Raw genomic sequence first — 22,786 nt, forward strand, 5'->3', positions numbered from 1 at the left:
TTCTTGAATCAGTCAACAGTTCGTCTAATTTGGGGTAACTATTTTTAAACCTCTATTAAATGCTTTAACTTCCAGATGGTTAAATTCAAATTAAATGCCTTTCAACAGCTCATACAATTTTCTAGTCGCACGTAATATATATTTATTTATGGCTGGCTGTAAATCCGATTGCAAAAATAATCAAAAGTCATCTCAAACAAATTAAACGCCCTCTCCACAGGCTACCCCAGAAAAGAGATGGCATTATTGACTACAGCAGGATGGCCAGCTTACTTAATGAGGCACGAAAAACAATTTTACAAAAGCTGCGGAAACTGGACGAGCCAAATTACCATAAAGAATGCATGAAATTTGCAATTAATAGACCAGACAGTAGGGGCAGTAATTAATTGAAGTAAAAATAAACAAGAAGCGGAAATGAAAGACAGAGGCACTGGTCAGTGCTTTAGGCCCTTGTGGTTCCTCCTCTGCTTTTGGCATTGGATCTGGCTCTGGATCCATTTTTTCCCCAAAGTGCCAATCGTAGAACAAAGTCGCCTGCCACTCAGTCACTCAGCTAGTCAATCAGTCAGCACGCTCTCCACATTCACACATATTTGAATAATGAAATTACCTACGATGCTTTCAGTAGTTTTTGTCTTTTGTGTGGCGGAATAAAAAAGAACAAAAAGCGCAAAACAAGCGACCAAAACACCAACACAGGACTTGAAGCGGCAGGACATGGTCGGTGTGTTATGAGCGCGCACAGGACCCACACTATCATCCACATCCACATCTGCATCCACAACCACATCACCACACCCTCTGCCATTGTGGTTTTGCTTTGTCCATCGAATGGCAATGGCTTTGTGCTGTGTCACTGAGTGTGCGATGGTGTAGGTGTGTGTGCGGCACTTGTAACATTTTAGTTTTTCAATGGACGGAACAAAGGGATGCTAAGCTGACTCGCCAGCTCAATCTACAAACTAATTTCCTTTGATATACAGCTTTCAATTTTATCCTTACAAATTGGCGAAATTCGGCAAAGCATATAACTATAAAAAAACTACAAAAACATACAAACTTACGTAACATATTTTATTTCTTTTTATTTTTACATTCGTATAAACATGTTTATGTACGTAACTGTATGTATATGTATAAATCTTCAAAGGGGGCGTGAACAAAATATTAATGGCATATCGATAGAAATTGGTCAGATTATAAAATGAAATTATAGTTAAATAATTTTTACAAATGCGGGCGTGAGGGTTAATCTGAATTATAGTTCCCGAGAGCACAGCGTTCACAAGGACAAGCAGAACACCAACAAAAAATATTAAAAAACAAAGATTTTCCCAAATCAAGATTTTGAAGCACTTTTGAAAATATACATTCGATTTGATTGTTTGGCAGCTACAAACCGGTTTTTTAAAGTTCGGAATTCATTCTTCTTTTTATGGCTAACAGCTTGTTATAAGAAAGCTTAGATCTAACATTTTTGAAAACAGCTATGTTGATTCGGTCTACCCACTTATTTTCAAATTCAAAAATCTATAGCTCTTGAAATTTCCCAGCTTTTCTAATTCCGTACCTTTTGGATATGTTGCGTAGTTTTACTTTCCATTATAAATTTACACAGTGTTTACACAGGAGCACTCTTTCGGCATCCTTCAATAGAAAAAATTTTGAGAATATTTTGATAAAGCGAGCAGAATGAGTACATTTTTATATTTATTTTAAAGTCAAGTGCAATGCTTGCAACATTTTGCCACTGAAGTTGATCTCCGAACATTTGTATGTTGAATTTGAGATTGTCACTTGTTTTAATGCTAATCAAGAGGCGTTTATATTTGAGCGTGTTGAGAAACGTATAAAATAATAAGAAGGTTATATTAGTAAAGGACCATAATTATCATTCCACCGAACGCATAACTCTGAACTTAGAATGTAAGCCCACTACATTTCCTTCAAAACTTAAATGGGTTTCATGGAAAATGCTTACATGCGTAGAAATCCGAGGGGAAAGGCTACATCCACGCATGATAATGATGACGAGGTAAGGACGTCATTCGCCATCCTGCAGCATCAGTCGGAAAATTGCTCCGCATACTGGCAGCGAGCATAAATATTGGCAATAATGCTGAGGACCGTGCCAGGTCATATCGCCCGGCATTGTTATAACTAACCGAGCACACAGAACATGGCTAACAGAGCAGACCCACGGCCGCTGGCGATTCCCTGAGACGTCTCTGCTGCCGTTCTAATAAATTCGATTAGTTTCTCGTTCAGGAACACACACTCACGTATCGGACGTGAATTATTGATTCGTCCTTCGGCTCTCATAGCTTCATTAATAATTTCTCGATGGCATTTAAAAGAGGAGAAACTTTGTGACTGAAACAAGAGCCGCGGGCGGAAATTTTAATGAAAAACCAAAGCGTAATCGACTTTAAGCCCCGCAAAATGCCATCGACAGCAGAATTGTTGTACTTTGGTTTGCAAAAGAATGAAATTCAATTGGAATAAATGGCAAGCGACAATGTGAGAAAACCTCAAAAAGGCTGCAGCTTTTCCATACAAATAAGAGTAAGTAACAACAAAAATCGCAGTCTTAAACGAACTTGGGGAAAAACCGCCGGTCTAAATAAAATGGCTGTCAGGGGAAACGGAAGCGGAAATCAGTCGCATTTAAATTTGTCGAAAAGGAAAGAAGAGAAAATAAGAAAGGAAGCTAGCTTTGGCAAGCCGAAGCGTATAAGCCCTTGAAGTAATTATACATTAAAAAACTGGTGTGTACCATATAAAACATTATATGATCGAAAACACCAAAATTATAATTTATTTTCTATTACTTTTAAAGGTTGTTTTTTTTTGTTCCTACGCCGATTTTGATCAAAACATCACCGAAAACATATGTATATTGTCAGAAATTTAGTTTTATCACTTTATGGTTAGAGACAACATTTCTTTTTTTATATTGTCAGTTAAAATTTCGTCGTTTATTTTGGCATCTTTATGACATAGACGTCCGATTTTAATCAAATTAAAACCGAAATTAAAACATTTCTTTCCGTTATTATTTTTATCTATGTATTTATTTTTATAAATAAAAAGTTGTCTGATATGTGCCGTTCCGACTTACAAACGGTCAGAGAAAGGGGACTTTTGAAGAAGTTTTATAAATTTAGTTTTAAAAAGCACAGAACCTAATATGTGTAGATACGCAGGGACAGAAAGACATGGCTATATGGACTGGCTGTTGAGACTAATCATGAATTATATACTTTATATGAAGCAAACGTCTCCTTAAATCAAAACGATATACCCTCGACAAGGGTATAGAAAGAGCGCTGTTGTGTTAGCAAGCAAATTAGCTTTGAGATCCCAAAAAGGGGCATGACCGCTGTGGGTGGAGTAGCCTAACTGCCAATTGGCATGAAAACTCAGGGAAAATCAGAGCAAATTAAAGTGAGAAATCCAAGCGAAGTCACGAAGCCATGAGAAGGCTTCTTCACAAAATGAAAATCTGGGAAGCCAGAAACACAGGCACACCAATCACATAAAAAGACAGGGGGATAAAAAAGAGACCGCAATCTCCTTGTGCTCTACAATTTATAACGTAGAACATATAAATTACGAATTTGTCACAAGAAATGTTTCTCTGTTAGCCGCTTTAAAAGGTGTTTTGCAGCAGGCAAATGAAAGTATATCACAGAGCCAAAAAAGTGAAGGCAAGCTTATAAACACAGAACGAGTGGAAGTGTGATAAAGGGAATTATTAGGGCCGTCAACGGGGCGTATAAGTAATGTCGAGCCTTGACTTTGCCTGCAAACGGAGGCATCGTAATCCCCGTGCTTATCAAGAGTAAACAAGGTTCTAATGTTAAATAATGAAAGTTTTTCAAACGAAAGCGAAATTTTCGCCTAAGGTGTTGAATAATCGTTGAGCTCAGCTGTAAACAAAATAAATCATATCATATTACTGAACGACAATTATATTTGCTTGCAATTTCTTATTTTTCTATATAAACAACACAAGACCAGTTAGAAACTATCTGAAGCACCTGCCACCGACCCAGTTTCTGTACTCTAGTTTCAATTGCACTTGCCAAACTTTTTGTATTTTGTTAAATTCACTATGCTGCTTAGGTCAGTTGCGAACTTTCCGCCTGAAGGACGCAGGAGAAAAGTCGGGAAAGCGGACTGATTGCTCTAAATAAAAATATAAAAGAAGGTGGGCAAAACAAAATGGGGCGTGCCATCATCTACAGATAAGTTCACTTGCTCACAATCGAATACCTGACCTGGGTAAAATGTAGTATATACTTTCTGATTTCCTTTCTTGCTCTTAGAATCGAATCGAATTTGCAATTTTCCACACGTTGCACTCTCTGTGCAATCATTCGTTTGTACATACCACCGCTTACAAATAATGTCGCACTTGGTTTCAGTAGATGATAATGTAATTAAAATGTCATTTGCCGTGGCAAACAAGTGATACTCGTATACATTCAATTATCGGCGAGTGAATTCGGTAATGGAATTTAAGCTACGTTCGAATTCAAATTCGATGATTTCTCGCAAATATTTAATTAAATTCATTCGTTTCTCGCCGGTTGAGTGTATAATGAAATATTCCATCCGCAGTTATCAATGCCGCCGGGAAATGACTACCAACAGTCAGGCAAATAAAAATGTACATATATATACAAATAAATTCAATCAGTTGACCGACCTCTGCCACTGTGCAGCCAACGTTTAAATGAAGTATACGCCACGGTGGCACAGCACAACCATGTATACTGAAGCGAAAAATAAACAGAGAAACGGCAACAATAAGCACTTTTAACTTTGATGTTTGATTTCGGAGCAATTTGCAAAGTCAAACAGACCCAAACGCCGCATTTCACCACCAATGGACGACGAACAACGGCCACAATGTGTAGTACACAATATATTGTACATATAATACAGCAGCTTTCATTTATTGACTTTTTCCAGTCCTCCAACGTCCGGGAAAGTTTCTTGCAGTAGTCGCCATAAAGCGCACGCAGCCAGGAGGTTGAAATTTATGAAATTTTAGGGACTCACGCAGACCAGACCAAGGTCCAATAAATCATTTAATATGATCCCGCAGGACGGCAGGCGATTCAGGTAGGGACTGAAACTGCGCAGGGCCCACCTGATGTTCACATCAACGTGTTCCTGCTGCCCTGCGAGGTTGGGAAAAGTATTTATCAGAGAAATAACGACCTGGACGGAATTCCCGTCCACCGGTGCACTGCATCGATAATAATGTTTTTGGGCTTATCAAAGTGAAATATATTTTCGCACTCCAACTAAATTATTCAATTAGCAGTTGCCGGACGAGGCCAACGCTCGATTTCCATAGTCGATCTATAAGCGGGAGCATCTGCTTATCGGGGCGGAGCAGCCGGGGTCACCAAGGAGTGACCTTCAAACATCCTTTCACACATTTTCCCTCGACTGGTGCGGTGCGCACAGCTTTGTGTAATTTTTTAAATGCCTCGCATTAAGTATAAAAAATGTAATAGGTTTCCTTTATGGGTCGCACGCCTGGACGATGTTCAGGGCTTTCCCGCCGACGACAAAAAGTATATATAAAAGGGGTTGCCCGAGGGACTGGGTGGGTTGAAACAAATTTCAGCATTTTATGACGGCATTCGAATCGATAAGCAGTTTGAAGCCTTTCAGATTTCAATTGTTTCGCTACTCTTTATTGTCGCCGGCGAAATTTTGTATGATAACCAAATTCATTTCGGTGCCATCAAAAATGAATGAAATGGTTTTGAAGGGTGTAGAGTTCTTTCCAGAGAAGGAGCCTTCATTATGGCCCGTAAAAGATTGATACACACTGTTCAGAATGGGGGAAAGACGCAATTATTAGCCATGCAAATGCATCCTGTCCCAAAGGAACCATAAAAACTTGCCCAATGGCCGCCTGCCTGCCCTCGCCTCCATTTACAATAAACTTCATCTGCATATTTGGTTATTTTCATGACTTTTAAGTAGCCGTAGACCGCCTCCGAGTGGTCCGGCTCAAATAATTTATTAATGCACAAACGCCGCTGCCAACTTTTTAATTTTTATTATTATTGCAGGCGGTTGAATCCTCGCAAAGCCAAAAGAGACATGCGGAAGGTCAAAACCGGAGGGCCGGAAGAAAACCAAAGCGGCTGAGCAAAATGGCTAAGTAATATTAAAAACGAAGATGGCCCCCAAACGAAGCTCGGATGCACTGGGCCATTTAATAAAATCTGAAAAATACACCCATTTTAAAAAACTAATTAAAGATATAGCAAATAAATTCGCCTCCATCGGGAAACTTTGTTAAACCAATCTTAGTGCTGCATAAACTTTTAAACTTATTTTTTCCTGAAAGGCAACATAATAATGCTCTCTTCTCAAACTTTCCAACAAGGTATTCTATTTTATCGATCAATAAAAATTGAAAGAATGCGAAGAATTCGCACAAAGGTATTTACTTCAACTTCCCGCGGAAAATGGGTTCTGCATTTTTCTCCTCGGTTTCGCAGCCAACATTATTCGCCATAAAATCGAGACATTAATCAGTGATGCCATTTGGGACTCCATCACCGCTCAGCATTGGGACCAAATACCTTCACAATCGAGCACGAGGCTGTTAAATATCCAGTGAAATCGTCTAATTAAAAGATATACTACCGTCTTGAGTCGCCGATCCGACGGCAAAAAGGAAGAGAAGGTGAAGAGCGAGCTGGCCGAGACGGGCTTGAGGTCCTTGCCTAATCCTCGGCTACTTATGGCCCGGCTTGAACGTCTTTCGGTTCGCTTTTGCTGGTTTTTAGGGCTTTGTGCTCCCTCAACACGGTTTTATGGCCCTGGGCTCTTGAAATTAGCGCGTCCGCCATCCAAGGACGAGTCCAGCCACCCTCCCAGCGGCTAGGCTGTCATATTGATTTTTCGCTTTTCGGCCGAACTCTGTGGGAACGGACCTGGCACCATAATTGAGGTCGCAATCTGCGTCGTGCTGCGCTAATTAATTTTTATTGGCTTTAAAGAAAATATTTCATTCTTTTTCCTCAGACAACTTAATGTGTTCGCCGACCTCTTACGAATTTAAATTTATTAGAGGGGAACTGAAAGTTTGGTTCAAATCCAGAGACTTATTCCCTGCTCTATCTACTCTTTCCCTTTTGGAAAGACAGCGAAATGTAAAATTGTATTTCCTTCATATCCCTTTCATTTTGGCAACGTGTCAAGGACAAGTTAAATTTGTAGAATTTCACTCGACGGCCGAAAAGAAACCCTAAAACTTAGGGACAACTTTTGCAGCAACTTTATAGTTAGATTAAAAGCATTTCCCGACAAAATGGGAAAGTTGCTCCTCCGGCTGGCTGTATCTATATAGAATTGTAGGTGGATGAGTATTTGTGTGCTTTATTCCTGTGTGTGGTAAACAGCCAGAAAGTCGATTTGGTTGGCAGTCAAAATGGAAGTGGTGACTAGATGAAGCAAACCACTGCCGCCGGCAATAAAAATCTATTACATTTTGTGAGACACAACTTTGATTTTACGAACTGTCAAGCTCCACAAACACAGATACACAGAGAGGGACCTAGATTCGCACACAGCTCATACATATTTATGTATCTGAATTCCGCTGTTGGTAAAGTGAAATAAGAATCGATGCTTAAAACTTTGCTGACGAGCTCAAAGCATATGCATTGCTTTTACGACGCATCGCCAAAGGACATGATGGGTGCTCATCTTCTTGAAGTATTCCATATATAATGTAATAAACATTAGGCACTCCATGCCAGGTTAAATTCGCTCCAAACATCAAAGGCGAACAGTTGATGGGAAATTTGTCATTTCAAAAGCACTTGCGCTACAAAATCTTAGTGTATTAGTTTTAGCTAAAGCGGCTTTGGACTGACATATATGTAATTCCACGTTCTAAGCCCTACATACATTTACATAAGTCATCATGCAACGGTCAAGAGTCAGCTCTTCCAATTCATTTGTCTGGGAAGCTCTTGAACATCTGTCTTTCGTGTGCTAAATAGCTGAGAAGGCATTGCGTTGACTGATATTTGAAAAATGAGCAACAAAGTTGGTGGAAAAACCATCTTCTTCACGGATGAAAAAGAAAAGTTTTTAATTTGTTCATCATGCCGGCAAACTGAATTATCTTTCAACGCGGTGCTGCTGATATCGGATTATCCTCATGATGGCCAGAAATTCAATCCAACTTGTGTTTATTCTTAATGCCATCATGTGCAGAGAGCGCAAAATCACATGAATGGCGCAACTTTTCTCGGCGTTTATGTAAAATTTTGAGTTAATTAGTTTGATTTCATGCTTCAAGTGTCGAGCACCCACTACGGATTGCCAATTCCATTTGCCAACTCATTAAAACTTCTCCAAGTTCGCTTGCTCCCCAGTTGCGCAATGCCTCGGCAAATTGCAAACGCTTTCTGTGGACTTTCGCAAATGAATGTCAAAACAGAAAGTATTCAAATGGCATATCTGAATAGGGACCTGTGTGCCCCTGGGGCCTTCTTATCAACGCAAATTGACTGGTAAAGCCCTTTGCTGGCGAGCAGAACTTATCAATTAGTTCCGCCAAGACTTAATAAACCGTGCAATTCTAATTAAAAAGTGGAAAAGTATTGTGAAATTCACAATGTTTTTCGGATAAAAGGTGTACACTTCATCAAATCTATTAGTAAATATCTTAGAAATACATACTTTCTTGTCTTAAACTGAGGAGATTTGATGTAATCACTATTCGTGGCTCCTGCATTTTGGGTTCCTCAACATGACGAAATTAAAACCTGTCTGACAAGCTGAATATGAGGTTTGTCTCATTTAGCAAGGTTGCGAAACGAACATGCGTGAAAAACTTAACAACTGAATCAAGTGGAGAACTACATGACAGCAATGTAAATGCGATATGTAATATGTAATTTCATTGCGCCGACCATGACAATGGATGATGGTGACGGCGATGATGACGGTGCTGCGGACAAGGATGCGGATAATTGTAAAATACCATGCAAACGAGGATGCCCGTGTCAATGTCAATGTACAGAGCACAGAATTCACAATACTCGGCCACCGACATGTGGCTCTGATTAGTGCGGTTCAGCGACATCAGCAATCAATTTTAATGCATGTCAGCACCCAGGATGTGAGAGTGCGAGTGTGCTAGCAAGGACACGGCCGTAATTATGAGCCCATCAACGCACTAGTTGTTAATAATTCTCGATTTCCCGATGCTGACAGAGTCGAGGAGCTTGGGAGGATGGATGCCTGAGGAGTCTCCATACCTCAGGCCCTGCTGCTTCGTTCCATTCCATTTCATCAACGGCCTCAATTGCCGCCAGGGAACAATTTGAGCGAAACTTGGCTGGCATCCGAGGACTCAGCTCAGCTCCCCTGAGCTGACAATAAATATTTTCGCTGTGCTGACAGGCTGAAAATCAATACATACTTTTAGGACAACACTCTCGCAGATACACACAAAACTTGGGTATACATTTTCATTCGGCACTGCATGCACTGTGAAAACCGAAAAAGCCACCGAATTGCATCCACTCAACATCAAACAAACTGTGCACAAGTGAAATAAATTTAATTACGACACAAGGATACAGACAACGCTAGTTGCCAATTCTAAATGAATAAGTGCAGAATGGCCGTACATTTTGGGTGGTCACCAAATGGAGAGGGAGCCAGAGATTGTTGAATGCTGATAATATTCTGGCATTTGAATAATTTCCCATATTAAGGATGGAAGAATTTAAGGAACCTTTGGCTGCACTTCTTGTTTTACTGAAATGCACTTGTATTTGTATACTTTAAAGATGCCTTTCTCTTTTGTTACTCTGCAAATAAAGTCAAATAAAAAATTTCAAACGTTTGAGATTTGAACTAAAATACATGCAAGATTCCAAGAAAATCAGTTCACCTAAAGAACTCCTTCATTTCGGTTATCGAAAGAGAACCATTTGGCCGGAAGAAAATCTCACCTGAGTGAGATTCCAACTGTCAGTCTGCGGACGCCCGCCACTTCCTTCGTTCGGACATTTAGCCCCCAAAATACCCAACTCAATTTTCAATCTAATACGACAAAATTGTAAAAAAAACAGGGAATCGAGAGGCAAGCAAAGGGTCCTAGAATGGAGGCAAAGAAATCTAAAGTAATTTCGGCATCACCAAATCTGTGGCATATTACACGGGACACAGGCGAAAGTTGCCAAGAGAAATCTGATCCACTTAGTTGCCAAGAGAAAGCAATAAATTCTTATGAAAACAGTTGGGGAGCAGCGACACGTCCCTGTACAAAATGAATTGAACTTTTGGTCAACGTGGAAATTGCACTAATATCTGGCCCTGTAACCAATGAACAGATGAGCCTCAAGTTCTGGCCCTAGGAGGTAACAAGTTTCTGTGCCTCTTCAATATTTATGAGTTGAACGAGAGAAAACTTTGCAGGGGAAGAAGTGGGGAAGCCCAAAATCAAATAAGCTCGAGCTATAGGCTCTGAATGGAAATAAAGTGCAAAGATGTCGGCCTTTTTATGTGTGAAGTCCCGCAAGGACACTTAGCCAACACAAAGCTCATAAATTTCGGGCCAATTTCTGGCCGGTTACAGAAAATCTTTAAGACAGCAACTTCAATGCAAAAATCTCAAACACAGGTTGAGGACAGTCAGACTTTCACATGGAAAAATAACGAAACTAAACTACATTTTATATCATATAAGTAATGTGAATATTTGTTTGGCATGTGTTGAGAGTATTTAACACCTTATTAAGGTAAAAAGTCGAAAAATCTGACTTCAAAAAATCTGTTAAATATCGAAACTGAGAGATGATCTAAATATCTTCAATAAAAGAGTATTATATTATTTATAATACTCATCACTTAAGATTCATACATCTGAAAAATTATTTACACCGTCATTTCTTTTGTACCATTTAGACTTCTGGATTTATTTATTATTAGCGGACCATTTGAGATATCACTTCTTTCGGTGTGGATTTATGAAATATTCTCGAATTTTCTATTTCTAAAATAGCTAAACATTTTTTTAGCTACGGCTTCTGCAGCGCTCTTAAGGAGTTTCTCAGCATCCTCCTTCACATCATCAGGAACGGCGTCACCAGCTTTCTTTTCTGCTTTAAGAATATCTTTAATTCCTCCTCCTTGGGCGGGCACTCCATCGACGACCATATTCTTTCTTTAAAAATCATTGACTTTTGAAGTCAGTTGAGCTTCTCTTAACACATCTGATCCCTTCTGGCCCTTGTACTTATCATAAATTCCGATGGTGGTGTTGGCATCATCAGATTGGTGACTTCGAAGCTGAAGTTGCTGGAGCCTGTTGCGATCTGCACCAAGCACTCTAGTATTTCCGTTTCCTGTAAGGCAGAAGAGCACAGCCAGGACAAAGCTGAAATTCAAACCGAATTATTATTTCGTAGATTCTATATACGGCTTGACTTACCTTAGGCGGATAGCAAAATACATCTTCACTTTCTTTACTTGAGATAGTATGGTGAACTAATGTATGTGCATGAAAGAAGAGTTGTTTTATATGCAGCAATGAAAAGGGGAGCTATCTACAATAATTGTGCAGGGATTCTGGGAACTCTCTGGCTCAGTGAATGCAACTGATAACAATAATTTTTTCTTTACTGACATTGAGTCACTGACTTTTCATGGAATTGATAACATTAGAGTTGTAACATTTCTTCAGTAAATTCTGGGGATGAAACAATTTTTTTGCTTTCTTATCAGTTCTGGTGTAAGTACTTGTACTTAAACGCACAGAGTCCAAATGCTAGTATGCTATCTTATTCAATTCTAACACAACTGCTTTAATATATTAATTACAGCATCATAACTTATCATATACATATCTATGATTTCATTTAAACTAAATCATCTTTGGAAAAATATTTCTTTTTCCCGTGCACTCCTGGACGCTTGCAGCCGGTAATTGAAATTCAGTGCTTGCGTTACGACGCAAAACTGAAACAAAACAGGACAAAAAGTCAGCGGCAAGTCGAGTCGGCAGCCCACGAGAAGGACATTAAATTAAGTCTCCTGCCAGGATGATCAAAGTTGTCCAACCGCACTGTTGCGCTACCTTGAGATTGCATACATATGTGTGCTTTTGCCCTTTACATGTGCTTAAGGAGCCCATTGTTGTTGTAATAAAATGGTGAAGGGCAAAGCCAAAACAGTAAGTCGACATGCAAAAAGGATACACGTTATAAAAAGCGCATAAACTTTGCCGAAAGTGACAAACAAAGAGGCCCACCTACATACACTGAAAAGTTGGGCGAATTCGCAGTGTGAGGAGCCAAACAAAAGGTGGGCGAAATTGAAGCCGACTTGATGGGCTGTAAATGGCAAACTTTTCTTTTCGCATTTCCGGCCTCCGTATTTTTATCCGCACAGGTGCTAAAACTTTATCACAATATGCGTGTGGCAAGGGAAACCACTCGAAAAGAGTCGAAGATAGGACAATTTAGGGAAGGAAGCGTGCTGAAGTATCTATCCATATCCACTGTAGTCCCAACGCTGTGCCTTATCTTTGCATTTGAATTAGACTCTTGCTCATAAAGAAACGAAATTGAATTTTCCCCGAAAACAGTGTGGCTCGGGAAGGGAAAAACTGTTTTTGTTGGTTTTCTTAAGGTGTACATATATTAAAGTTTTGGAAATGGTTCTTTCAAGAATACAAAGCAGTTCCGACCTCTTATTTAAAGGAACATTTTAAAACATTTATACTAAAGAAACATCGTTTTTATTAATGTTGATTAGAAATTACGTAGCGGAATGCACATAAAATCCAGAAATGCTTAAGTAGTTATTCCTTTGTTGTACTTTCGGTTTATTTTACAATAAACGTGGGCTAAATGATTATTCCTCTATTTTATTGAATACCACCTACTGGCTTTTAGCCAGAAACTGAAAAAGTGTCGTTATTTCTTTAAATTTCTTTCTCGCCAAGAAAGTTGAAAGCACTTACTAGCCAAGCCGTTAAGGCCACGCCATAAGTTCCGTCCATGTTCCTCGCTTGCTGGCAGTGGCTAACATGTTTTTGGCCGTGTAAATAGTTGACGGTCATGCCATTGAGCAAGGAGATGCTGGGAGGAAGACCTAGCCGCGCCCAGCAGCAGGATCCGTATCCTGTTTTGGCAGTCGACATCGCAGCAGCTTGCGTGCCAGCGCCTGCAGGATATTTCATTTTGAAGAGCAGAGCTCAGCTCGGCTCAGTTCGATTCGGGTTTTAGCTGGCTGTCTGCAGGGTAAAAGCACTTGACAAGGCAAAAATGCAGATTTTATTGTGTGCGCCACGTTGTCACATGATAATCAGAACGATATAGGCGATGATGTAAAAGCCTACACATGACAACAGGATACAGCCAAGAACCCTTGTAAGCACGTCTTAGCAAAGGGCAGGCAGAAAAAAGAACAGCCTATGCAGCAGGACGGCTTTTCGAGCCCCAAGGCTGAATTCCACACTAAACATTATTAGGAAGTCTGTCTGCTGGTGCTGAGGTCTTGACTACTAAGCCATTCCGGGAAACCTATGATGCAGGGGTGCAAAGCTGCTGGGTAACATATACTTTTTTATTTCCACTGTACGAACTACATTTGCATGTTGTGCCGTCAAATCCTTGTGACCCAGTTACTTAGCTAGCCAAAAATAGTTCGTCAGTAAGTTAAATCTACCGTATTCCAACTGGTCAAGGGAAAATCTGTACAAAGCTCTATCTTTTAGCAACTTAAATTACTTATTTTAAAAATTATAGGCAACTAAAAACCACGGACTTTTAAATATGTTTCTGTAACACTTCAATTTCAAAAGTTTCAGCTATAACGTTACACGAAATGAGCTGTGTATGCCGGCCCCACTGTAATTGAAAGCAGGTACTCACTGCTGTTGACACTTCGATAAGCAGGTGTTAGCCTCGATGTGTTTAGCAGTTGTTATTCAATTTAATTTTGTGCTCCAAGCCCCGGATCCTGATAATGTGTTTGTGTTGGTCTGTGTATGTTGGTGTTGGTTCTCGGGCTAGCATTTAATTAAACAAATTGCCAGCAGCAGCAGCGTTGACGAGTTCAGTAAACAGGAAGGGAAACCGGGAAAGCCAAGGGATGGGGGAAGGATCAACTTTACGACACATTCAGAAGTCAAATGCCACAGCTGATGGCGTTGATGAAGGGGGCACACTAGTCCTCACCCACAAGGATGTCCTGTGGCAGCCGGAGACGTCCACACTCCGTTGAAGGTCTCTGTCAGACGCTTTCGACACTTGCATGTTAATTACTTTCCACATGCCTTGTTTCGACCAGACAATCAAAAACTTTCGTCAGCCAAAAACGAGTTTGTGTAGAACACCGGAAAAAGTGTTTTACCCAGAAATAATAATTGCGAAAGCTTTTTCGAAAAACATTCTTGCACAGTCCACTTTGGTTTGGGCGTTGATTGAATTCAACACAAACTTTGGCCAGATTGAATGAACAAAGTTCGGCCTGCTTTCGTTCTAAAACTATAAATAAACTTTTTACAATCTATTTTAAGTGGATATTTTTCGAACGCGTAATGCAACGCAATGTGCAAGGTGAAATGCAGACGATGGCCACTTCATAAGAAAATAATATTAATAATAAAATAATTATAAAACTGGGTTTTCATTTATTCACCTCCGAGGAATAAAATACGGCATTTTTATTACTGGCTTCCAATGTTTAAAATGAATGCTTAATTGCAATAAACTTAATTCACTCTCAGTGTTGAATTTATTTTATTAAAAGAAAGAAGTCAATAATTTCAATGGCTTGGTTCGGTGCTGGATTTAAGCCAGTTGGTGAATATGCTTGCAATACTTGCACCGAGTTCGGTAAAGAATCCAGTTGCCACGTCCTTTGCAACCGGAGTCAGGGTCTTCTTAATGATTTTCAGCCTAGAACCACCTTGAGTGGGAACTCCATCGATTAGGATTTCTTGCGTATGTTCCCTGATGAATTTGTCAATTCTCGCCCTTTCATCTGGTCTCAAGCTGGGAGCCATACGATTGTATATGGCAAGTAGTTCCTGGATTCTGTTGATTTTGGTATTTTCGTCCTGGGAGGTTCGTATAATTTCAGCAACCCTTAGACTGTCAGCTTGACGTTCCTGGAGAGAATACGCCGAGCACAAAGTACCAATCAGAAGCAGTACGAAACAACTGAAAAATACACAAACAATTTACTAAATTTAAATAAAATGCGCAACGCCACTTACATCATCGACATTTTAAAATTCATTTTGTAAGTACTTTATAGAATGCAAGTGCAAGCCGGACTGACAATCTTGAAGCCAAGACTCTGAATTTATATTCATGGATTGCTCACTGATAACGAATAAAGAAGCTTTTTCTCAGCGATCCATGCTAAGAAAACAATCTACTAAAAGTGTAGAATAAAAATATTATAATAAATATAAAGAAGCATTGGCCGATTGCAATAATATTTTAAGAGCTTTTTATGTAAAACAAAATGTGAAATTAGAAATACCGATAAGGCTATACAAACCTGATTCTATGAACCATAGGGCAGTCTTTCCACTCTGCTTATGCAGCTGGAATATTTTATTTGAGTTTATGCTTACAACTTTAAATGTTTTTCAAAATCCAGCAATATAATCCCCTGAATGATCATTACCCAGTGAAAATCTTTGCAAGGCTAGCACCAAGTTCATTAAAGAGTCCAATTGCATAGCCCTTTGCAATTGGAGGTTCGAATAAATTCTGCAACGCCAAGGCTGTCAGATTCCTTTTCCTCGACAGAATAGCACAAGCAACAGGAACTAATCAAGAAATTCTATTAAATGTATTTTTTAAAGTAAGCCTTACTTACAATAGAAAAATTGAGAAATTCATTTTGTAAATAACCCCAATGAAAAACTGGTTTAAAACGAACTGATATTTCTGGAACCCAGAGGTGAGAGTATGAGTAATATTCATATATCAAATTTATGAGGAAATGTAGCACTTAGGAAAATCAATATCACTGATTAGAAAATATAACCAAAAAATGTAGTAGGGCTTACTAGAAATTACCTCTATCAATGCTAATTAGAACATCATCTGTATTTTATGATACGGATACATAAGCTACATAGCTAAGATACATAGCTAAAGCTAATAAATCTTATATAGCCTTTATAACAATAAAAAAATGATTGGTAGATATGCATTCATGTTTACTTCCAGTTATAATGCTTCTCAGTACTTCTCAGTATTGATAATCGAACATAGGGTTAACACTTTATAGCGTTAAATAATAAAAATACACTTTACTTTTAATACACAATATTTATATAAATAAGAACAGAACAAGAACAAAAGAGTGCAATATAATCAAATTCCTTGACTATCAGATATTTAGCTAGTGGAAGTGCCAGGAAGATATTTCAAAATTGTGTTGGCATAGAGATATACTTTTCCAAGAATATAGTATTCACTTTTATAGAAATGGGAAAAACAAACAATTTAATGAAAAAATTTCAAAAGTGTCAACAAACTTGCGCTGCAAATATGTATAATATATCTCTCAGGAATCTGCATACTTAATCTCAAGGAAATATGAGCATAGCATCGCTCTACAATTAAAGTAGTTGTTTCTTTAAAGTATAATAACAGTTTAAAACAAATATTTAGTTATTTATTCTTTTTGCTGAAACAACATTGAATGAAAGCATTGCTAAGATCATGTGGGCGCTTATTTGATTGGCAATGAGCACGTCGTGAAGCAGTTTAGTGCTTTTGAAGTGGCTTTCAGAATGCGATCGAAAGGTAATAAAGTGCATGTAACATGCTCATCAATTTTTGCCGAAAAATCTTATACAAACACCACTATATAATGTGCATTGAAATTTTATTTGAAATTATTGGTTAATAGTTGTATACAAATTAAAAAAGCTATTGTTCATACTTTGTTATTTTTTTCGCATAATTATTCAAATTCTGTTATTCCAATTATTCTCCAAGTATTATCCAGTGAACAATTTGAGAATTTTGGAAAAAAGTTATTGTTCATACTTTGTTATTTTTTTCGCATAATTATTCAAATTCAGTTATTACGATTATTCTCCAAGTATTATCCAGTGAACAATTGGGCAATTTTCGAACCAAGTTCTTCAAAGAATCCAAGGGCAAATCCCTTCGCAGCTGGGGATAAAACCTTTCCAACGTACTTGGTCTTTCGGCCACCCTGACTCGGAACTCCATCGATTAGAATCGCATCCGTGTGTTCATTGACGAACTTATCGATACTCTCCCGTTCCTCAAGGGTCAAACTGGGATATAAACGCCTATAGATATCAAGTAATTCCTGTGTGCTATTGATTTTAGAGTCGTCGTCCTGGGAGTTTCTGATAATTTCAGCAACTTTACGGCTGTCGGCTTCACGATCTTCGTCGGTATATCCCATGCATAAAGGACTAATCAGCAGCAGTGCACAGCACCTAGTTAAGTAATTAGAATATTTGTAGTTTATGATCGCAATAAAATATTTTTGAGTAAAGTAAAACGCAAATTCGTTGCTACGTACACAAAAGCAGTTAGTGAATTCATTTTGGTTATGACTTTTTGGATGGCTGAAACAAACCGTACTGATTTCCCAGCCGTTTAGAAGCTGAATTTATAGCCCAGCGAAAGGTGAAATGAATTGTGATATTCTTAGAATGCTGAATATTAGCAAGCTAGCCCAGCCATTAGACAACGCACCTAAAATTCCATAGAATTACATATTTTTTATTTACAAAGTTAGTTGGAATTTTCATTATTATACCTGATTAGCAAATCAAGTAAGACATTTGTGTGCAAAAACAACTAAAACACTGTTTATTAACAGTTTATTAATTGATAAGGCTTAATCTGCTTGATAGTCATGTCTGAACTCGTGGGTAACTGCTAGTTTATTTTTTCTCAAGCTTTCCCTTAGAATTATGATGGTTATCAAAATTACCGAAGTAACGTTGAAAAGTTATACTTTTGCGATGAGCAAATAGTTATCCGCACTGACAATTTCAAGATGATTTAAAATAAGCCCCATTAAATGCAAGGTTCAAGCTTTAAAATGTATTAATTCGCAAATCTACTTCCGTTTAAATTAAATTAAATGTGCTACCCCACATGGATAGACAATGAACCAAATGAGGAGTCAGACTGTTTGATTTAAGTACCGCCAAGGCTAATTGAAACATTTAAAGCCAAACAACTGCGCGTAGATACTATGGGTATATGCTGTGATTAAGTAGACACTCTTGCAGGATCTGGGGGCCATCGCAGTGATAATACATTTTTAACAGACTCCCGACCGTTGTCAGCACTTGTGAGCTGGAATTACGCAATCAGCTCGCAGGATGAAAAGGACACAGAGCAAGATGTTTTGAGCAGGTATGCGACGACAATCTACATTTAGGTAGGTGTTAACATTTCCACCGACTGCTGAAATCGTAGGTATTTTTGGGAGCGGAAGGGTCGAGAGTTCGGGTTAAGCCCCCACCACCCCCCTTCGGAAGGTTGTACTGCGGGTGCTAATTACCTAAATCTTTCCCACATGGCCCACACAAGCTGCCAATTTGTAGGCGGGCTCTTTAATGAGCTGACTAAATGCCTGTCGACTGTTTAATGAAAGCGGCGGTTGCAGGCTCAAGTTTACCCCTTTGAATTTGAGTCAACGGCATTCGCATAATGCGGCCACATTCGAAGAAAAAGGAGGAGGCATTGCATGTACTTAGGTATATGATTCAAGGATCAAGGACAGACGCAGGGCAGTCTAATCAATCAGTTTAATCAATTCCCCTATTAATCCACCCACTTTAAAACTTCAAAAGCGCGTGGCATGGATAAATTAGAACGATTTCGGGCTACATTTCTTCCACAAGATTTATTACAGAACAAAACTCCCCATGCTGATGATGGTTATGCCCCTTCCTAGTCCCTTCGATTTACCGATTTTCAGAGTTCCCGGTTTTCATTTGGCGCCAAAGATTGTTGCATATCAAATGCCGCCTAAGTGCTGGGCGGGCGCCTCCAAACAAATCAAATCAGAATTCGGCTTTTTACGGCCCCGACTCCATTTATTTAAATTCAATTTTATATTAGCAGCACTCACTTTCGCCTTTATTACCACTGGAATGGCTTACAAAGTGGATTTGGAGGCGCCTATAAAAGCGGGCCAAAGAAAAAGCATAAGCCCTAAGCGAGGCGCCTTCGAACTGAGGACTTTAGAGCATGTCCCGAGGGCTTCAGCCATTCATTCAGCTCAGGCATCCAAGCAGCTGACATGGAATTAAAGGCGTCCTTACAAATTTGTTGCATATGCCACTCCTGTCGAATTGCGTCACTCGTCCTCGCTATCACCCATCTGACATCATTGCCTGCCGAATGCTCTAAAAACACTAATAAACCGTCCTTGCTGTGCTCAAAAAAACTAACACAAAGTGCTGGAGAACTCTCACTAAAAGCTCTTTGAGTGCCCTTTTTGTACACTTTTTAATTGGCGAAAGCCCACTTAAAGCATCCTGTCAATTAAAACGCCCATATATTTAACTAATTCGAGTTATAACTAATGTTCTCAGTGCGCCAAATATTTAGGCAGCCATTAAATTATTCAAATCAATTGATATTCCACGCGCTTAAGTGAAATAATGGAATATTATTAAAGTTTATGCTTGCCTTGTTATTCGCCATTTTGAATTTGGGAAGGGTCAGTTGGCAAAGCTTTTCGCCTGAGCGGTAAATCAAAGCGAAGAACAAAATATGGAATGCGAAGCCAAATTCTTTTGTGAAAAATATGGCCACTGCCCTATGAAACTACACATCGGTAAGTAAAGCGAGCCATTTACATTCTTTCAAGTAAGCTGTTTCACATGGAAAATGCATTGCATATGCTTGACCAACGGCAACAGTATTCAGCTCTCATATTTATTTCCCTTTTGGAATTTCGCTTTCATCTCTCGTTGCCTGGGACTGCCTTATAATTGAATGGAAGGAGAATGACTGACTGCTCGAAAATGTATTTACATTTATGCACAATGTGAAATATTTTGAGGTCTACTTGACCCTGGAATGCCATGGCTCCGGGCATAACCTTCACATGTGTAGGTCTTACTCTGCATTATTAAAATTATTTAGCCTTAGAGTCAGCCATGACAAGCAAGTCTTGTCAGCATTTCCATACGCATTGGGATAATAAAACTAGCCCAAAGGCCAAATTGATGGAGGCCAGACGACCGACAGACAAAGTCACGAAGTATGGAGAATGTCCAAAAGTCAGATGTCTTGTTTTGAGTTCATTTTATCCATCTCGGAAAAGGGCTGTCAGAAACGAACGAAATCAAAGTGCCATCTCATTCTAATAAACCGTGTTAGGCTGATCCAAAAAACTATGCGCACCAAAGTTGCAAGGAGCACAAAAACATTCACCACATAAAAAAAGTATTTAAAATCGATTCACTTATTTTTAAACAATCCACAAGATACATTTTGGAGCCAGTTTAATTTTACTTTGGGACAAAACAAAAGTCGCCATTCTTCCACACTTGTGGTTTTAAAGACAATTGCATAGTATTTGTTCAGAGTCATCCCGTTCTTCTTATCGAAGTTTGCCTATACCACCACCTTTTACCAACCCACTCAAGCATGATGCTAATAATGTGCTGCATACTTTCGGGAGCACCTGCTCAAAAAGTACTTTGCCATTTAATTTGAAATAATTACCGCTGAAAGCTAGGAGCCAACTATGTATGTATGTCCGCGACGTGTATGAGGGTGTGCAATTTATAGGTGTGCGTACGTGGGAAAAATTGTTGTTGTTGCCATGTGCGCGTTATGTTGAAATTAATAAGCCAGACCATTGCTCTACTTCATTGCCACAGCGGAGAGTCACTGCCACAAACAGAGTGAGAGTGAGGGGATGGGATGCTAGCACAGAGCGAGAGGGAGTATTGATGCTGATGAAGTCGCTCAGACAAAAGCGGAAACAAGCACAACCAGCAGCTTCCGGCCAACGTAAACAAGGCACTAACCGAAAACCCACTGGCAAAGATATGCATGATTACACACACAGACATGGAGACTCGGACACAGATGCAGATACACGGAGAAAGGCTCCACACACACATGAGCACAGTAAGAACAAATTGGGGCTATTTTCCTGTATATTTTGTAACTTGAACCCGCGTGAAAGGAAGAAATCACTAGATTCAGTTTTCTAGTGATGAATTTTAGCTATTAAGTAGGATTATGGAGACTTACAACTATAATACAATAGCAAGAAACTAAAATACGAGACCATATATATTTCAATTTGTTTGTACCATTTTTTTAAGTGCAATTGGAGCTGACGGAACCACCTGACTTTGCCCGGCAACAGAGCCTACGATTTTCCCGCTCTGACATTCCGTATTTATGGCTACACACGCATGCATAATGTATGTGTGTGTGTGATTGTGGGTATATTAAGCGACAGCGCTGTTGTTCTGTGTTATTAATGGCCCTTTGCCTTTGTTTGTTAAATTGTTAATACTCTCACATTTACGCGCCTGCAATTCAAGGGACCATTCGCGTGCATTTCCCCATCACTGCCGCTTTGCATTATGCTTGCACTTTAAGCTCAACGCGGTCAACGGCATAATGAGTTCTCTGTTTTATTAATGCCTTTTATTCGCCTCAGTTCCGCTGGCTGCTTCCTTTGTGATGTTTAATCCTTTTCCTTTTCGGCATTTTAAAAGTACTTTCGAGGAAAAGGTGGTTCTTTGATTAAGAGTGGGGCTTTAGCTCTTCAGATTAACCAGCGACTCTCAATATTAGGTTTAGGCTCAGTATACTGGTTACAAAGTTAATTTCTTTATGTATTATTTTATAGTTCGGCATGGAACGCTCTAAGGCTATTTGTTTAGTAAAATATTTACTTATTTTTAAAAGCTGTTGATTACATTTTACACATAAGCAATGTTAAACTGTTGCTTATTAAATGTAAAATTCCAGAGCTAAGCAACTTACTATACAAGATTCGTTGAAAGGAATGTAACAGGATGATCGATGATGAGGAACCATAACCAAGTCCGTCTGTCTTTCAAAAAAGTTTTTTATTAGTATTGTAAATTTGTATCAATTTCCAAAAAAAAACTTGTTGGTATAGTAAAAACATTTTAATCACGCGCCTCCTAGCGCCCACAAGCCGCCCAATACTGTTCCGCCCACACATCTGAAAAATATGAATTTTTTTCATTTTTTACATATATATTCTAGTTAGTGTTAAAATTTCTCGTTCGCACTTTCTCTAGCTCAGTAACGGGTATCTGATAGCCGGGGAACTCGACTTAAGCGTTATCTCTTGATATATTTAAAGACCAATTAAAACACCCAAGTTTAATGCTCTCAAATTAGTAGAGTAAAAGGGTATACTAGATTCGTTGAAAAGTATGTAACAGTATGTAACATATATATTCTTGATCAGGATCAATAGCCGGGTCGATCTGGCCATGTCCGTCTGTCCGTCCAAATAAACGTCGAGATCTCAGAACTTTAAAAACTATATAGAGATTCAGCATGCAGACTTCAAAAACATAGACGCATCGCAGGTTTGTCGATGTTGCCACGCCCTCTCTAACGCCCACATACCGCCAAAACTGCCTCGCCCACACTTTGGAAAAATGTCTTGATATTTTTAAATTTTTTTTATTAGTCTTCTAAATTTCTATCGATATTGCAATAAATCGACC

At 39.0% G+C, this 22,786-nt stretch overlaps 3 protein-coding genes and 2 long non-coding RNA genes across 6 annotated transcripts; 1 reads left to right on the top strand and 4 right to left on the bottom strand.

Moving 5' to 3' along the window:
- The first annotated feature begins 4,415 nt into the window (after positions 1 to 4,415).
- Positions 4,416 to 6,242, top strand: LOC122619822. The gene is made up of 3 exons (XR_006326100.1): positions 4,416 to 4,924; positions 4,984 to 5,136; positions 6,105 to 6,242. It is a non-coding gene; the product is annotated as an uncharacterized LOC122619822 (long non-coding RNA).
- Positions 6,138 to 10,857, bottom strand: LOC122619823. 2 transcript variants are annotated; one of them, XR_006326102.1, is made up of 3 exons: positions 9,959 to 10,809; positions 8,737 to 9,875; positions 6,138 to 6,260 (listed from the first exon to the last, which is right to left on the bottom strand). It is a non-coding gene; the product is annotated as an uncharacterized LOC122619823 (long non-coding RNA). The 2 variants fall into 2 exon arrangements; XR_006326101.1 differs by lacking the exon at positions 6,138 to 6,260 and having other exon boundaries at positions 8,099 to 9,875; positions 9,959 to 10,857.
- Positions 10,858 to 11,034: 177 nt separating this feature from the next.
- LOC122622395 (protein Turandot Z) lies at positions 11,035 to 11,523 on the bottom strand. Its single transcript, XM_043800808.1, is given in 2 exon segments — positions 11,035 to 11,446; positions 11,501 to 11,523. Coding segments are annotated over 2 exon segments (435 nt in total).
- Positions 11,524 to 14,720: 3,197 nt separating this feature from the next.
- On the bottom strand, positions 14,721 to 15,375 carry LOC122621538 (protein Turandot B). The gene is made up of 2 exons (XM_043799435.1): positions 15,296 to 15,375; positions 14,721 to 15,239 (listed from the first exon to the last, which is right to left on the bottom strand). The coding sequence occupies exons 1-2, from the start codon at positions 15,316 to 15,318 to the stop codon at positions 14,843 to 14,845; spliced, it is 420 nt and encodes a 139-aa protein (XP_043655370.1). The 5' UTR covers positions 15,319 to 15,375; the 3' UTR covers positions 14,721 to 14,842.
- A 1,610-nt stretch (positions 15,376 to 16,985) lies between these two features.
- LOC122621434 (protein Turandot A) lies at positions 16,986 to 17,705 on the bottom strand. Its single transcript, XM_043799290.1, has 2 exons — positions 17,605 to 17,705; positions 16,986 to 17,518 (listed from the first exon to the last, which is right to left on the bottom strand). The coding sequence occupies exons 1-2, from the start codon at positions 17,625 to 17,627 to the stop codon at positions 17,152 to 17,154; spliced, it is 390 nt and encodes a 129-aa protein (XP_043655225.1). The 5' UTR covers positions 17,628 to 17,705; the 3' UTR covers positions 16,986 to 17,151.
- Positions 17,706 to 22,786: the final 5,081 nt, after the last annotated feature.

The sequence above is a fragment of the Drosophila teissieri genome, chromosome 3R (assembly GCF_016746235.2).
Source record: "Drosophila teissieri strain GT53w chromosome 3R, Prin_Dtei_1.1, whole genome shotgun sequence".
Lineage (NCBI taxonomy): Eukaryota > Metazoa > Arthropoda > Insecta > Diptera > Drosophilidae > Drosophila > Drosophila teissieri.

Coding starts and splice junctions, on each gene's coding strand:
- LOC122621434 (XM_043799290.1), bottom strand. CDS start 17,627: ATGAATTCACTAACTGCTTTTGT. Junction 17,519..17,604: donor AATTCACTAACTGCTTTTGT/GTACGTAGCAAC, acceptor TTACTTAACTAG/GTGCTGTGCACTGCTGCTGA.
- LOC122621538 (XM_043799435.1), bottom strand. CDS start 15,318: ATGAATTTTAAAATGTCGATGAT. Junction 15,240..15,295: donor AATTTTAAAATGTCGATGAT/GTAAGTGGCGTT, acceptor TGTATTTTTCAG/TTGTTTCGTACTGCTTCTGA.